We start from the raw sequence: 17,800 nt of genomic DNA, 5'->3' as shown, positions 1-17,800 counted from the left end.
CACACGATCCATATCTCAGTTACCAAAAACATGTATCAGTATACATATTTTAAGAGATCCCATACATATGAGTTATGGCAGATCTTAAACATACTAGTATCATCATATAGATCATTAACAGATTCATCATATCATTCATATAACATAACTGTTATCATGGAAGACTCATATAACATAACTGTTATCATGGCAGACTCATCACACATGCATACTTGTAAAAATACAGTAAAGATGTAATCAAATCAGCCCCTTATACACGTAGCTCTGATGCCATTGTTGGGTTTCGAAGGCATAAAATGCAGCAGATAAACATAAATAAAACAGAAATTTCGTAACCCAAAAACAGGATCCATGTATAATTATGGGCAGATTATGGAGATAACGAATCATACCTTTCAAGAGCTTAACTTTCACGAACTCAACGGAGATCCTAGCTATCACGCTTTGTGTCTACCTCTCGGAGAAACACCTCTATGGTATCCACACGAGCACCTTCAAGAACGTCTCACGAACTTGACTACGGAATGGATGTACTAGCCTCCTTCTTGACGATCTGAATTGCCTCTGCTGCCTCTCTTTGCTGCTAGGGTTTTCTCAAAAACGTATAAGCCTCTTTAACCTATCATTATGTATTTATAATGGCTGATTAAAAAAGCCCATAACAGCAAAGCCCAACCCTAGTAGGTATTGGATTAAATAATAAAAATGAATTTCTATTATTTAATTAATAACTAAGTCATACTTAATTATCATGGGCAAAAAACATTCCCTTTAATTCGAATTTATATTATCTCATTTAAGTCTTACTTAATTATAATAAAATTCAAATAATCATCAATTAATTTAAATCCATAATTTAAATTAACTATTCCATTAAGTGCTCTATTTGTGCGACCCTATAGGCTATTATTTAATTGGCAATAATTTTATTCTCTAATAAAATTATAAACAATGAGCGGTATCTAGTAATACATCACTGTTACCCAATTAAACAATAATTAAATCGTGATTAGATAAAACCTTTCATGATTAATGTTTTTCGTGTAATATAATCCCTTTAACCATACATATTATAGATTAAACTCGAGGCATGTATTTAGTCATCCTCTTCAACATTTAATCCGGGTTTACTTGATCCATGAGTAGATTATCGAGACAAATCATTATTTGAGCATGACCATGCTTTTATAATCTCACTCAATCAAGAGGCCAATAATATCTCTCCTAATTATAGGAGGGTTAAATCATTTATCTATCATTCATATTTCTCATACGACTCATGATATACCCGATGTCCACTTTTATCATCACCCGATCAAAAGTAACTTTTAATGTAGTCAAAGTATATTAATCCTCGTATAGAAATATAATAATTTCAAGTCAAAGGATCGTTACACCATTATCAATACATTTTATTAATCAGATGAACACTTTTATGGTCGAACACAATAGTATAAGAGTGCCAAATTTTAGTTTTAACTATGTAATTTAATTTAATCGATTCATTTGGTTTAAACATTTACAAATAAGTAATTATACAAGATTTATTTATTTTATTTCAGTTTTTTGGTTTCATTCAATTCCCTATCATTATAATAGTATACATTTTCATCCCATTTTCAAATGTTAATACTCTATAATTACATTATTTTTGAGTTTGTGTAACTACTTCATTGACAACATAGAAATAATCTAGCCAATTGAATGTTCTTTCAAGATAACTCTTTTAGTTTACTTCATTTTAGATGTGGTACGTGTTTTTGGTACTTAATAATATTGATTTATATTTTGTTAAAGTATTCTCTAATAGCCTTACTCAATGTTTGACTAGTTTGAATATAAAATATAAGTTATGTTTATTTGGCCAACAAAATATAATAGCTTTAAGTTAATTTGTCGTTGATGTGTGATAATGAAATTATCTTCAATTTTATTATATATTTTAATCATAATTTAGAAGTAATTTCGGTAGGAATATTATTTAATATTGATATTGGGAAACTATTATATACTATACCCTTATTTTGGTTATCCCTGTCCATCACCCCCATCGTATCATCTTCTTCACCAAATAATCACAAATATTTATTTTTTTATAAACTAGTCAAACTACTAGTTGATTGCTAAAATAGCAAATCAAATACATTTATTTTTTTATAAACTTTTTATCATATCACTAAAATATATCGATATTGACATCTGTAAGGTTGGATCGTTCATAAATATTTTTAGAAAAATTGAAACATTAATATGGGACAAAATACTAGTAAGAAATACTCGTCAAACTACTAGTTGACTGTTAAAATATCAAACCAAATACATTTTATTTTCTAAATTTTTTATTATATTACTAAAATTGACTACTCGCAGTCACATTTATAAACATGACTGCCATCAATCAAATATGATTTTAATAATATTCGTTTTTCTTACGCGGGAAATTTAGCTCCAAAATATAAATTTGACCGCCCCTAAATATGACTGTTTGCGGTCAAATTTACAGCTAACAATTTTGTTCACTAGGCGGGGAGTTTCCATTTCTTTTTTTTTTAGGACTCAAAAAATAAAAATGACCCAACAAATTTGACCAGAAAATAAATTTACTAACGCTAGTCAAAATTAAATATTAACTATTAGTAAATAAATGTTTGACCACAAATTTGACTACTTATAGTTAAATATAAGTCTGACCAGTTATAAATAAAAGTTGACCGTAAATATGACCGCCGATGGTCAAATTTAGCTGCAGTCATATTTAGCTAGTCAAATTTACCCTTATTTTTTTGGAGTGATTGGGTTTAAAAAACAAAAAAAAAAGACAAAAAAAAACAAAACAATAGTTTAGTTTTTGAATTGCATTTGAGAAGGCTAGCATAAACTTTGAATTATCAATATAGACATCAAACCCAATCTTAAAGCAAATGAGAAAGAAACTTAATTTTTAGTTGATTTTGGTTGCATAAGTTATTTTACAATATTTTATGAAGATGGTAAAATCGCATTAACTATCAAAAGTTGTATTTTTAATAATTTTTCTATATATTATTTGGTTTCTTTACTCTACATGTTTGACATTTACTCTTTACAAAATAAGTAAACACTTTTTTGTTGAACACAATAGTATTCTAACAACAAAATATCATTTTCTAATTATCACTAACTAATTTAATTTAAATAATTTCATGGATTTCTAACCTCTCCAACTATAAAATTATATCAATACACTTAATAAGATGAACATTGTTATAGTGGAACAGGATAATAATATCAAGAAAACTATTTCTAAACATTTAAAATTAAAGTAATAAATATATTTTGTTATCCAAGCCTATGGATATATACAGTATTACATTGTGTCTTGTATTACATTATGTCTTGTAGTGCTTAATGTAGAAACAAAAACAGTTAACAAGTAGTTGAGTAGTAGACAAGTTTATCATTGTAACGTATCCATTACATGTCATCTTATATCATTACTCATTCTTTGTGTTTAAAAAACCAAAGAAAAAAATAGAAAAACAAAACAGGAGTTTAGTTTCTGAATTACATTTCAGAAGGTTAGCAGAAACTTTGAAGTAGCAATATTGACATCAGACCCTGTTGTGAGAGCAAATGAGAAAGAAAAGTAAAGTCTCAAAAAAGTGTTCACCACCCGCAGAGGCAATAGGAGGCAATGAAGACTTCCTCAGTCAGATATTACTGTAAAAACAGAACTATATATTTGAACTCTTTAACACAAGTAGATAAAACTGAAGAGCTTAATACGATACTTAGCTTCTTATTCAGCCAAAGAGATTACAAGAAGTACTTAAATAGAAACAAGAGTTGCTGGTTCCTAGAAAATAGCGACTACATTCCTACTCCTCATCTACTACTCCACGATCCTATAAACCAGAAAACAAACACCTAACTAAGCCTTAGTTGCAGTCCTGACTTAACAGCTGATTTATTTAAATACAAACTTCAAAATACGAAAACCAAATTTAAATTAAAACCAACAAATACCCCCTTAATCTAAATTTGGTTTCTGCAAGTTCTTCATGCCAAGCAGTGCCCGTAGCCTCTCGAACTTGACAGTGGCCATAGCTTTAGTCAACACATCTGCACGCTGATTTTCAGTTCCAATATGCTCAACCTTTATCTCACCCCGCTCAACACATTCACGAATAAAATGGTATCGTATATCAATGTGTTTGCTTCTCCCGTGAAACACAGGATTCTTAGCTAAATCGATCGCTGACTTGTTGTCTATGTATAAGACTACAGGACCTAGCTTCTCCCCTGTAATATTTCCCAGCAAATTTCATAGCCATATACCTTGACAAGCAGCCGCAGTAGCTGCCATAAATTCTGATTCACATGATGATAGAGCTATGCAGCGTTGTTTCTGAGACACCCATGTAATCAAGCTCTCATTTAAATAGAATGCCATTCCCCCAGTAGATTTTCTGTCATCTATTTGCCCAGCTAGATCACTATCAGAGTACCCCGACAATATGTTATTTCCACTTCCCTTTGAATAAATCAGACCAAAACCAAGCGTACCTTTCAAATAACGGAGAATTCGCTTCACTGCATTCCAGTGCATGACCGTGGGTCTCTCCATGTAACGGCTTAAAATTCCAACAGCATAGGAGATATCTGGTCGCGTATGAACCAGATATCTCAGACCTCCCACAACACTTTTAAACTCAGTTGAGTCTACTGGTTTTCCATTCACATCCTTGTGCAGCTGTAATGTTGGCTCCATTGGATATTTCGTAGGCTTACATTCGCCCATACCACACCTCTCTAGCAGTTTCTTTGCGTGTGAAGTTTTCTTCAGCTCGATGAACTCCTTTCCTTGGCTCACTTCTATTCCGAGATAATGAGACAATCTGCCAAGATCACTCATATGAAATATATGACTCATCTGTTCCTTGAACGATTTTATAAGTGATAGGTCGGTTCCTGTAACCAACAAGTCATCTACATATACTCCAATTATCACTGTTTCATTACCTACCCGCTTCGTATATATTGCATGCTCATATGGGAATTTAGTGAAGCCCAGACTTTCCAAACACTTGTTTAACTTAGCATACCAGGCCCGTGGAGCCTGTCGAAGTCCATACAATGCTTTCATTAACTTGTACACCATCTGTTCCTTGTCTGTTTGCACAAAACCCTCTGGCTGCATAACATATACATCTTCTTGTAGATCACCATTCAAAAAGGCTGACTTAACATCAAGATGGTGGACTTCCCAGTAGTTTTTTGCTGCTAACGCCAACAATAAACGCACAGTTTCAAGACGGGTTACTGGCGCAAATACCTCCTCAAAGTCAACTCCCTGTTTCTGCACATATCCTTTTGCGACAAGCCTCGCTTTATGTTTCACCACGTCTCCTTCCGTATTTTTCTATAATTTATAGACCCATTTTAAACCTATTGGTTTCTGGCCAGTGGGAAGCTCGACTAACCGCCATGTATTGTTTCTTTCAATAGCTTCTATTTCGGTTCGTATAGCGTCATTCCAAGCCTGTTCTTTTATTGCCTGAGTATATGTAATTGGCTCCTCGACCCCCAAGAATAACAACTTCTCATCCTCTGCCTCTATATCTTCTGTCGTGCCATAAATTGAAGACAACGTTCTGAAACGTTTCGGTGTGCTGCTTGCACCTGATGTCTGAGAGCTACTGCTACCTGTCGATATTGATCCATCTGATGGGAGTGCCTCACTCGACTGGACTGATATAGTCTGGGTAACTGGTGTTGCAGGTTCTTCAACCTCCTCTGTGTTAGCTTCACTAGAACTTTGTTTATGGGGCGTGTCGATAGTAAAGAACTGAGTATGGGCTTCATTTGTTTTGCCCATGATGTTCCAAGCCCACGATTTTGACTCCACGAACTTTACATCTCTGCTCACAGACACCTTCTTTATGTCTGGGTCATACAGACGATGGGCTTTTTTGCCGGGTTCCCGTCCAAGGTACACAACATACTGACTGCGATCATCCAATTTTTGAGTATGCACCAATGGTACCTTAATATACGCACAATAACCAAACACTCTGAGATGAGAGATATCAGGTTTACGCCCTGTCCAAGCTTTATAGGGTGTGTGGCTTGACAGGGCTCATGTAGGCAATCTGTTTAGCACATATATTGAGTGCCTTACAGCTTCCCCCTAGAATTCTGACGGTACGCCCTTCTCCTTTAAAAAACTTCGTGCCATGGCTACAACTATTCTATTTCTTCGTTCCACCACACCATTCTGTTGTGGAGAATAAGGAGCAGTATATTGCCTAAAAATTCCAGCATCTTCATAGAATTTTTTAAATTCCAGGGAACAAAACTCACCACCTCTATCAGTACGAAGAGTTTTAATTTTCTTGTCTGACTCAGTTTCAACCAGTGCTTTAAATTTTTTAAAACCTTCAAAAGCTTTATCTTTTGTTGACAAAAAGAAAACCCACATTATACGACTGAAATCATCGACTAAAAGTAAGAAGTACCTCTTTCCAGATGGGGTCGGTGGAGAGATTGGTCCGCATAAGTCACCGTGGACCAGCTCTAACCCTTTGCTAGATGCATAGCTTGACTGAGAGGGAAACGGAGTCCGTGTTTGCTTCGCCATGATACATCCCTTGCATACTTCAGTAGGTTGAAGCAATCTGGGTAAACCTACAACCATATCATTTTCCTTCATGATGGACATTGCGTTAAAATTGACGTGGCCTAGGCGACAGTGCCATAGCCATGACTCTTCTTCCATCTTTGTATTCTGTGTAAATAAGCAGGCACCTGGTGACTCTTCCAACATAATTTTATACAGCCGATTCACAGACCTCTTAACTTTCATCAACGCCCTCCCATCTTTCTCATAAACCCACAATAGATCACCAAGCATTACCACCTTGTTACCTTCTTCCGACATCTATCCAAGACTTATAATATTGTTGCACATGCATGGAATATAGAATACATTAGCAAATATTCTTTCTTCTCCATTTTTACACTTAAAAGTGATTGACCCTTTCCCTTTTATATTCACGGTTGACCCGTCTCCAAACTTTACCTTATCTGTTATTCCTTCATCCAGCGTCGAGAATTTTGTTGTATCTCCGGTCATATGATTACTAGCTCCATTGTCCAAGTATCATACTTGTGACGTTCTCTTCGCTATTGGGTTTGTCTCCAATCTCGGGATTACTTTCTCCTCGTTCAGCAACACCATTTGTGTCTTACTTTCATCTAGCTCAGACAACAATAATGCAGGCTCGTCATCTTTGATTTCCACCAGATTTGCTTCAGACTTTTGATTTATTTCTCGACGAGGCCTCCTGCAATCTGTAGCATAATGCCCCAGCATATTACAATTGAAACACCTCACTGTGCTTTTGTCTCGACTCATGCCTTTGAAACCACGACCACCTCGCCAATTGTTAGTCCCATCAGTGTTGCCTGTACATTTTAGCCAGTCCTCCCGTGTGAGTAAAAGTTTAGTGTCATTTTTCTCACGCCTGGACCACTTCTCCTCTATCAACAATAACTTACTCCCTGCTGTCTCATTCTGCCCTTTCAATCTTTCCTCATGAGCTTGAAGCGAACCAACGGTCTCTTCAACTGTCATTTTCTCTAAATCTCCAAACTGCTCGATTGTTGAAGCTATTTGGAGAAATCTGGACGGAACCGCTCGAAGCAATTTCTTAACAACATATGATTCGTGCATTTCCTCTCCTAAAGCTCGAATGGTAGACACCAGACCATTGAGCTTCATATAAAAGTCATCAAGTTGCTCACCATCATTCATCCTTAAAGTCTCGAACTCCGCCTTAAGTGTCTGCACTCTGGCCTTCTTTACATGATCAGCTCCCTGGCACATGACTTTAATGGCTTCCCACCCCTCTTTGGCTGTTTTCTTTTCAGCGATGGATAATAACATGTCTTCAGGTATGCCCTGATAAATCATGGCCAGGGCAATCTTGTCACTCTTCTCATCTTTGGGGTCAGGCACTTCTATCACATTCCATACTCCCTGGGCCTGCATAAACACTCTCATTTTTAAAGCCCACGCCGTGTAATTTCCCTTGGCCAACATTGGGTAAGTTAGCCCAAACGATCCACCTTTGTTTTTCCCGTTATCCATCTTACAGTGTTGTCTCGAGAGTACTCTGAATATATGAGCTCTGATACCAAATGTAAAAACAGAACTATATATTTGAACTCTTTAACACAAGTAGATAAATCTGAAGAGCTTAATACGATACTTAGCTTCTTATTCAGCCAAAGACATTACAAGAAGTACTTAAATAGAAACAAGAGTTGCTGGTTCCTAGAAAATAGCGACTACATTCCTACTCTTCATCTACTACTCCACGATCCTATAAAACAGGAAACAAACACCTAACTAAGCCTTAGTTGCAGTCCTGACTTAACAGCTGATTTATTTAAATACAAACTTCAAAATACGAAAACCAAATTTAAATTAAAACTAACAATTACCACATCTCCCTGTTAAATCGCTTAGCCGATTCAAAATTGTGTCCAAACAATGGCGTGCACTCATTTGCGATCGCCATTTCAGCCTTAGTCACACTTGTAAGAACCCTAGCTATAGCATCCCCTACGGGATCTTCTTCTACAACCCTCTTCCTAGAGATCTGTACTTCAGCAAGCACTTCAAAAACCATTTTTATTGCTATACAGGTAAGCCAAATAATTCAGTTTCTTGCTCCAACATTTCCCCTCATCCAGATTATTCAATTTACTCAGTTTCTCTCTCTATACCTCAATGTGAGGCTAAAATGCCTTCTTGTTCTGATCCTTATGATACCTGGATCCAACCGAACATAGAGTTACTTACTGGTGAAAATAGAATGAAGATGGTACAATCTTGTAATGGATTGACCTTATTTCAATTCAACACTTCTGATATACAGATAAAGTTGTACTGTATTCATAATTTGGCTACTAATCAAATGAAAATGATACCTTTACTCAAGTTATATGAAGATGATCCGATTGTCACGTGCAATTTGGCTTTCGACCTTTTGGCATCACCCTACTACAAAATTGTTTGTGTCAAAAATGGAGGTAAATTGTTCGGATCTCGTATTATAATATATAGTTCCGAAACTGGTTATTGGAAAGATGCCAATATTCCAACGAATAGAATGTCTGTTAAATTTGCCAAAGGAATATATTGTCAGGGTGCAATTTATTGGGTTGGGAATGATTTTTTAAGTTGCTACTGCTTTCGATTTGATGTTGAAGCTGAGAAACTGAGAAGAGTCTCTATGCCAGAAGGATGTCTAAGAGGTGTGGTCTACTTCAGGTACTTTGGAGAATTCAACGGGCACTTGCATCTTGTTTGCTCTCGCTACTTGACCGAAGAAGTGTTTTGTATCTACGAATTGGACAAAGATACTGAGAGGTGGTTTGTCAAGTATCGGGTACATATGGACTTCTTGACATCTCTGTTCCCAGAGATTGTTGTGAAAGGGGTGTATAACGATTTTCAGTACGCATTTTCGATATTATGTGTTGTGAGCGGAGAAAATGATGAAGATTCATTCCTTATCATGACTATTCCAGGCAAAGTTATTTCCTACGATTTAAAGAGGACTGGGATTGACGTGCTATCTGAGCTTCCATCATTGGAAAAAATTAAATTTTAGGGTTCGAATGCATATCCATTTGTTCCAACCCTATACCCTCTGTGACTGAACACTAGTCAATAAAAGGTATGTGATTTAGTTCTGACTGTATATTTAATAATATTCACATATTTTCAACTTATTTGTATACTTAAATTGTGTTATGTGATGAAGTTTCGATGTTTAAGTTGTAGCATTTGGAATAACCTTGTATGTAATCTGGTACTTATGTCATGTATTGTTTTCCTTCATAATCAATTTGAAAGTGTTCTCTGGATACCCTCTAGCCTCAGACAGCTGGGAGCACAAGTATTTTAACTATATGTAATATATATGTATTGCTCTTTCCCAGTGAGTAGGTTCATAGGGGGACATTGTCCTTGGGATTGTTTTGGAGAAGAGAAGTACTCAAAATGGATGGAAATGATCTGTATATCGGATAAATGACATGTTACAACAAGAAACAACCACCAGCGTTTGGTGCAGCACTTGCATTTTGGTGCATTCTTCTTTCTTTCCTTGGTCTTTCGTTCCGTCATATTCCTAATAACTTATCCAATTACAACGTATTAACCGCTAATGCACCTTTCTTTTATAAAATCTCAGGGACATGGTCTAATCATGAGGGTAGTATTTTATCATGGTGTTGGATCCTAAGTTTTTATGGATTCCTTCTTTGTTACCGGGGTCGACCCCAAAGCCATAATGTCTCAAAACGAGGAGTCCATAGAGAAACTATTTTTTATTCCTTTGTCTCGAACTTCGTGAACAACTCCATCCTATCTCTCCCTCATTACGAACAAAAAAGTAGGGCTGCACCCCAGTTGTACACTCCCTTCGTTCTACGGACCTTTGTTGATTCTGAACTCCGTTCGTGAAGGAACCGTATTTTGACGGGCCAGCCCTTTTTTATGTTTATGCGCCGCTTTACCCTGAAAGGAAAATGAGCTCTGCTCCTCTGGGCGCTGGGCGCTCCCGCGGTTCGCGAGAAGGAAAAAGGATGAGTCCTTTGTTGCATCTGGCACGAGATGATAAAGAGAGAGCTTCGTCTATCGATGAACATCGGATTGACGGAGCTCTTGGCATTGCTTTGTTTTTCTCTCCTTTCCTATCAGCGAGTGCCGACCCTTTTGTTCGAAATTTATTCGTTCGTACCGAACCACTTGCAGAATCAAATCCTGTTCCACAAGATCCTATATCAGCTATATATCATCCTTGCATTTATGCCGGAGACGTCGCCAATGCTATGGGCTTTGGCTTATGTAGATCAAAAATGATGAATGGGATTGTGGCACTCCACTCGCTATCCTAGATCAAAAATTTGCGGAAGGATGCCTCCAAAAAGAATGGAACATTGTTTCGCTCTGCTGGATGTGTCGGATCCCGTATAACAAGCGAGCTCTTTACCCTCAAATTCAAATATGTGGGCGCAAAATGCTATCCTGCTCTATTGTTACGTAGCAATAGAAGCCTTCTTATGCTGCTTCGGCGGTGCTTTTTCTCCCTCTCTTCGCTCTGGACAGGAGCGCTAGTGGACACGGGGAGGGAGCAGGCGAAGCGTGTCGTTCGTAATGGAAAGAAAGATACCACTACTTCGCCTCTTTCTTGGACCGTCGGTGCGAACACAGTGGTCTCTGACCAGGACCAGGAACCAATTCGAATTTGGATCTTGACATGTCGGTGGTTTTTAACCGTAGGCATTTTGCCAGGAAGTTGGTGGGCTCATCATGAATTAGGTCGGGGTGGCTGGTGGTTTCGGGACCCCGTAGAAAATGCTTCTTTTATGCCTCGGGTATTAGCCACATCTCATATTCATTCAGTAATTCTACCCCTTCTTCATTCTTGGACCTCGTTTCTTAATATTGTGACTTTTCCATGCTGTGTCTCAAGAACCTCTTCAATACGGTCTGGATTGCTAGCTCCCGTTCATAGTTTTGCTATAGATGATACATGAGGAATCTTTTTATGGCGGTTCTTCCTTCTAATGACCGGCATATCTATGATTCTTTTCTCCCAGATGAAGCAGCAGGCATTGGTCCGTAGAACCTATAAAAAAGAGATGGTTGTGGTATGAAGTACTCTTGTGCACCTACGTCATTCGGCTCGCGCGCAACCCCGCCCCGTTATGTTATGGAAGAATTGAGCTTATTGCTGGGCTGGTTATTCAGAGCCGGCAATTGGCTGTCGGATTTCATCCCGCAACTAGAAGAAGATCGCTTCGGGGGTCACTGCGGTGTGGCTGAATGTAGAGCAGTCCGCTCTTACAGCCTTCGATCGGTAGATCAAACGAATACCGTTTTGAAGAAGAGACGGGAGGGTGCAATGAATGCGCTGTAGCTAGCCTTGTCAGCTAGTTTCATCTATCTCCTATAGAAAGAATAGTCTGGAATAGGGACTGAAGGTCCAGTTAGATCAATTTATATATCAATTACTTTATATCAGCTTTCTGTCGACAAATTACGTGATTGGTTGATAATTGCTCGGGAATTCATTGATAATGACTTTGCCAGGTTCTAGGGGGGCTACTCTTCTTTTTTGTCGATCGAGCCGCTCTCCCTCATTCCACTCGTCCAGCCCTCTTCACGAACTTGTACAATCGATGCCACAAAGATAGCCAACTCTATTATCAAAGAAATAAGGAAACGGGCGACGATTTGGCACCAGATATCCGGAGGTGTGGAAAGAGCAGCTGCGAGAAGCGGAAAAACCATCAAAAAATGACGATTGTTCATGGAGGTTTCCGCAGAAAGACCCCTTGGTTCTGGAAAACGGATCACAATTACAGGTACCTGAGATCATACCGATGGAATGAACGAAATACGAACAGTTAACAGAATATGGTCATAGATCTTGGGTTGTAACTTGATTATGAGCGAATTTGTTGATGTTGCACCCATGAAGTATGGAAAGTGCCAAACATTGGAAACTACCCGGGGAAGAGTTAGAAACAGGAACAAGGAGAAGCGAGAACCACTTAAATGGAGGAATCGATTGTATTTCGTCCTTTGTTCCCCATAGCAACTGGGGATCAAAAAGCACCAAATTTGATGACTTATTAAGGGAAAGACGAAGTAAGAGCATGCTATTGAAGACATTGCAACATATGTCGGGAAGGCCTCCGTTGATTGTGTATGAACAAAATACGAGTCCAAAGGCAGGGTAAGAAAGGGTTTAGCTAATGGAGATATTACTCTTCCGGGAACCAGTAACGCGTAAACCATGTCAAACCAAAACCAATCAATATCCAAACGAAACGGATTCGAACTTCTCCTAGAAAAGTTTTCGGTGCGAAATGAAATTCATAGGATATATATGAGTAATTCAAAGGAGAAAGAAAAAAAACTTATTCATTTAAAGATTTCTCTGACATAGGCGGGGCCACCTTCTTTGAGCCCTTGCCTCACTAGACCTAAAAAGTGGAGTTCCAATCTGTCTCTTTCCCACACGTGCAACTCTAGCCGGTCCAGTCGTTTCCTTATATTCATTCACTAGCATTTCAAGTTTCTTTGCCGTTTTTTGTTTCATCTGACTTAGATTGAACTCATGCATGCTGTCGAAAGTCATCTTTTGTTCGAAGTCTTGTCCAGCCTTATAAGCACCAAAAAGTGCTATCAATCTTCCGATTGTAAGGTGACTAGATTGAGTGGAGTTCCAATCTTCCGATTGCTAACGTAGATTTCTTCCCTATTGCTATTTGTCGACTCAGAACGAATGCGTTAATGACTCTCTTTCCCGATAGAAAGAAGAGACTGTATAGATAGCCTCTCGGGGCAAAGCTTCACTCTAACTCTCTGACGTTCTTTCACAAAGTAGCTCGACTCCATAAAATTCCAAAAGAAGTGAACCCTAAATGCACTGACTTCCCAGACTCATCACCTGTTTCCACCACTTTGCTTCAATAAGGTGATAAAAAAGAAAGTGGGCCCGGGCAAAAGAAAATTTGGATGGTTTGAGCCGCCCTCAATGGTCTGCTATTTCGTTCATTGTAGCAGAGCGAATAAGGTGTCATTCTCAGTCTCAATTCCTTGTATGGTATAAAAAATGGCATTAATGAGTTGGAGTAAATGCTAATAACATAAAAGTCTCTGATGCTGAAGAAAGGTCGTAGCATATAAAGTCTTGCTTACTTTCTCCTCTTAGAAGGAGGGTGAAGCTTATAGGTAGTCGCCTAAGTGCTAAGAAGCTTACATCATGCTACTTCAACTATATGCTTAACACATGCAATTCGATGCCCCTAGTCTTTAGGTCTTTAGCAAGCCGTGCATTCGCCAAAGAGCCTACTAGATAGCCCTGCTCTCTTTCTATCGACTGGGCAAATGAGAGTGCCTTTTCTCGTTCATTCAGTCGACTATCGCCTTTCGTATAAGAGCGTAGAAGAGCTGGGCTGAGATATTTATGATTTCGCGAGATTACCTAACTTCCTGAATAAGTCAGTTCGAGGGGATTGGCTGTTCTCGAAGAAGTGTTGAGGAAGCCCAGTGGTATCGTATAATAAGAGAGAGGATCATAAGAGGCTCGACTAGGTAGGAGAGGAAAGAAGTAGCGAGACTGGTACGGAGAGGATAGCGACGGAGCTAGGTGCATTTTGTGGTGATACAAACAGATATGTATATCCCCTGCTCTCTCCATGTTTTTCCTGGATCTGTCCCGAACTTCTCCTTATCCACTCGTCCATCGGATTAACTTCAACTCGTGAATCAGATCAACTGGTGAATGGGCAGGAACTTATATAGCGATATCCCTGTGGGAAGGTTCTATGAGCACTAAGAAAAAGGCATTACGACGTCTTAGGCTTGCTGGCCTAATTGAAATCGAAAACTTGGCTCAATTGAAGCCAAACCGGGTTCCTCGCTAGAGTCTATTGAGATGCCAGTCAATGGTTGGCAGGGCTTGTTATGCCCAAAAAAAGGCTTTTGATAAAGGATTCTCGGATTGGCATTATGTCATGCCTTGATTAGAGTTCGAAATCCCTATCCAAGCTAATCCAACTCGGATTTTACTTAATCTCCAACACCAGAACCAAAAACCTCCTAGTATTTTTGAGCTTGGTCATCCTTTCTGTGAGGTATCTTGTCTCCTCCAGCTTGTCTGGTTAATGGGGCTCTCTATTCAAAGATTCAAGAAGTCACTCCGCTTTCTAGGATGGAGAAGTTTCCCTTTCTTTGATTCATTCGCCCTACGTGATCATTTACTTTCTTCCAGTGGAGAAGGGACAGACCTTCCCCGTCTAGTGGAATAAGTCAAAGCGATTTTGTTCACAGAAATGGGAGAGACAAAAGCAAATATCAAATCTTAGCCAATCCCTTGTCAGAAGGCTCTAAAAGACCTCTCGCCTGTGCTTGTGCGTTCCTATCTCTTATGAATGGAGTCAACCGGATCATGAAGATCTTACTTTATAGAAGCTGCGGAACCAAACCTGGAGTTGATCTGCTCTGAGTCCTCAACTTCGAACCAACTCAAGATCGAATTTAAGGCTAGGTTTTATATAGAAAAAATGGGGGTTGGCTCTCACGTTTATTCGTATTCAAGGAGTCAATCTAGCGTAAGCCGCAATACTAGATTGATACGAGATAGCAGTCAAAAGCAGCACCCACTGAGGAATGAAAAAAATCCACCCCCTAACTAGACTATAAAAGATCTTCTCGTTTTGGCTAAACGGATCTCCCCTGTATTGTAACAGGGTTAACACCGCCTTTTGAGGTTGGTGTTCGAGCTTTCCGCCCAGCTTTCTTCGATCGTACGCCACGAACTATGTCTTAGATATGTCAGGGCCGAGGGGGCAGACATTTAATACTTCCCTGGTGCCTTAGAACACCTTTCTTTGTAATATGCCTAAAGAGTAAGCCTTAACTAGACTTGACGATCCAAATAGGCCCCCTCTACCTATGAAGTCAGATTCATATACCTTTATGAAAGAGAAGAGTGGGTAGCGCGAAGAAATGGTTCAATCACCACTCCTCCTAGAAGAAGAGGATCCGTACAGACGAGTCCAGGTCTTCTATGTTCCCTTACAAGTTACAAGTTACAAGTAGTAGGCATAGAGTACGAAAGTTCAACCAGATTGCCACATAGAACTACACATAGAATTTGACAAGTTCTCATCTCATAGGAGTGCAATTGATGAATCTAAAAAGTCTTTTACCAAATTGGCTAAAATAGAGCATTCTATCACAAGAATGGGACTCCATAGGTGTTAAGGTGTTACCAAGGTGACATGAGTGATTCATGCCGCTGGCCTGCCTAGGCGCACAACAGAAGGAAGCAAGAGCAGTTATGGGGGACAGACTAGGTATCCATCCACATCCAATCTATCCGCTTACCGGCTTGCTTGTGACTCGTGAAAGCGCAACATGTCCACAGGTTGATCCCTAGTTTCGACAGGAGAAGGAGTGTAATCAATATTGCATTAGGTTTATGTAGACTTATTATAGCTTAGTAAACTAGACCAAATTCATTAATCCATTCTATGGCTAAAATTGTGTGATCTATCGCGATTATGGGATCCCATGGGTGTTACGCTACATTAAAGCCTAAACTACGGATATCGGCTAAAGAGAGCTTCCATTGGTAGGTTACTTACTTAGTGTCCTACGCTAAGGGACGAAGAAGGCTCTACAATCTCTGAACCTTTCAAACTTGGCTTTCTTGGCAATCCTAATATGATTCAAGTTGCTCCTTGTGCTACATGTGGTGGACATCATCCGGGGAAGCCTTGTTATAGACAGACTGGAACATCTTTCTTGTGTGGTAGTATGGCACATAGGGCAAAGGATTGTACAGTGTCGCGTAACACTGTGGTGGAGGAAGTGGTAGTGGAGGTCTGTAGAATCAACAGAATCCTTCAGGCAGAGTGTTTGCATTGACCGCTAATCAGGAGGCAGCTAATTACTAATTCAGGTACCGTTTTCTGGAACACTTCTTGTGGGTAAACGTGAAGCTTATGTGTTATTTGATACTGGTTCGACTCATTCTGTTGTATCCTTATCATTTGTTCGTTATCTTGGAGTTTTGCCTTCATTACTTGATCCTCATATGTTAATTATGACCTGAATGGGTAATTCTGTTATTATTTCTGATGAGTACCGAGGGTGTCCGATAGTTGTGGGAGATAGGAATTTTAAGGTCAACTTGCTTCCGATGATGATGCATGACTTTGACATTATTCTGGGTATGGATTGGCTGAGTGAGCATTGTGCAACCGACACGAATATGCCGACATGTAACGAGTTCCCCACGGAGCATTTTTTCTTTCGTCCTCGGACGTTCAGACCTTTTGTTTGATTCCGGTACTTGCGTTCTCATGCCCAGAACCCCCGCGACTGATTGGGAGAAAGAGCGAAAGCAGGAAAGATGGATTGTTATCCATCGGAAATCGATAGGAATTCCCCGGGGATTGCCTTCTAATATATGTTCTGTCTTTCATTATTAACATCCGCTAATAAGAAAAATGCGCGATTGCTAGTCAGCTTTCATTTTTTTAAATAGAATGGTAGAGGCTGAGGCTCTGAATTGCTAGTCACGCCCACACTCACGAAAGACAACAGCGCCTACATCTTGAACTACCAAGCAAGGGATGAGCTACCTATCGACACACTATCGCCTCACATTAAACTCCCAGCTTGCATACTGCTCCTAGCACCAAAGAATAAGCATCCTTAGCGCATCCGGCAGCCGGTCCTATGAGCTAGCTTACCAGCTCGACCTCTACCACTACTGCTTCGCTAGCCAATGCTAGAGATAGAAGATCTAAAACAAGGGCGGAGCCTATGACCGATCAGCCTTTATGATTGCTTATTTGAAGGCAGACTTAGACACCTTTCCTTGGATCGGGCACCAAAGCAAGCAAGAGATTGAAGCGGGGCATTCTTTCAATAAGGGAATGTTCCGGATTTACCAGTTGGCCGGTTTCGGGAGACCATCCAGTTGCAGAATAAAGGGAGTGGTTTGGTTTATAGCTGATTGCGCCGGACTGGTATACTTCTCCTCTTGGCTTTGTTGCTTTAGTAGAATATATTCGATTGGAGGAGAAGCGCACCTTGACTCATGAACCCATATGCACTTCCTATACTCCTGAAATCCGGAGAAGGTTTTAAAGCTCCACCGCAAAGTTGAAGAAAAGTCATTCTGACCGTTGCTAAAGCTTTTGGTTGTCCCATTTT

General features: G+C 39.2%; 1 protein-coding gene and 2 pseudogenes across 1 annotated transcript; 1 reads left to right on the top strand and 2 right to left on the bottom strand.

Annotated features, from left to right (window-relative positions):
• The first annotated feature begins 8,789 nt into the window (after positions 1-8,789).
• LOC141718407 (F-box protein At5g07610-like) lies at positions 8,790-9,662 on the top strand. The gene has a single exon (XM_074520789.1). It carries the CDS (start codon positions 8,790-8,792, stop codon positions 9,660-9,662), a length of 873 nt encoding a protein of 290 aa, XP_074376890.1.
• Positions 9,663-10,568: 906 nt separating this feature from the next.
• LOC141718398 (uncharacterized) lies at positions 10,569-10,862 on the bottom strand (annotated as a pseudogene).
• Positions 10,863-12,120: 1,258 nt separating this feature from the next.
• Positions 12,121-17,797, bottom strand: LOC141718390 (putative tatC-like protein ymf16; annotated as a pseudogene).
• Positions 17,798-17,800: the final 3 nt, after the last annotated feature.

This window comes from Apium graveolens, chromosome 1 (genome assembly GCF_009905375.1).
Source record: "Apium graveolens cultivar Ventura chromosome 1, ASM990537v1, whole genome shotgun sequence".
In the NCBI taxonomy this organism is placed as follows: domain Eukaryota; kingdom Viridiplantae; phylum Streptophyta; class Magnoliopsida; order Apiales; family Apiaceae; genus Apium; species Apium graveolens.
This window is presented reverse-complemented; position numbering and strand designations above follow the sequence as displayed.

Bases quoted from the DNA above. Each gene is read 5' to 3' on its own strand.
- LOC141718407 (XM_074520789.1), top strand. From the start codon at position 8,790: ATGCCTTCTTGTTCTGATCCTTATGATACCTGGATCCAACCGAACATA.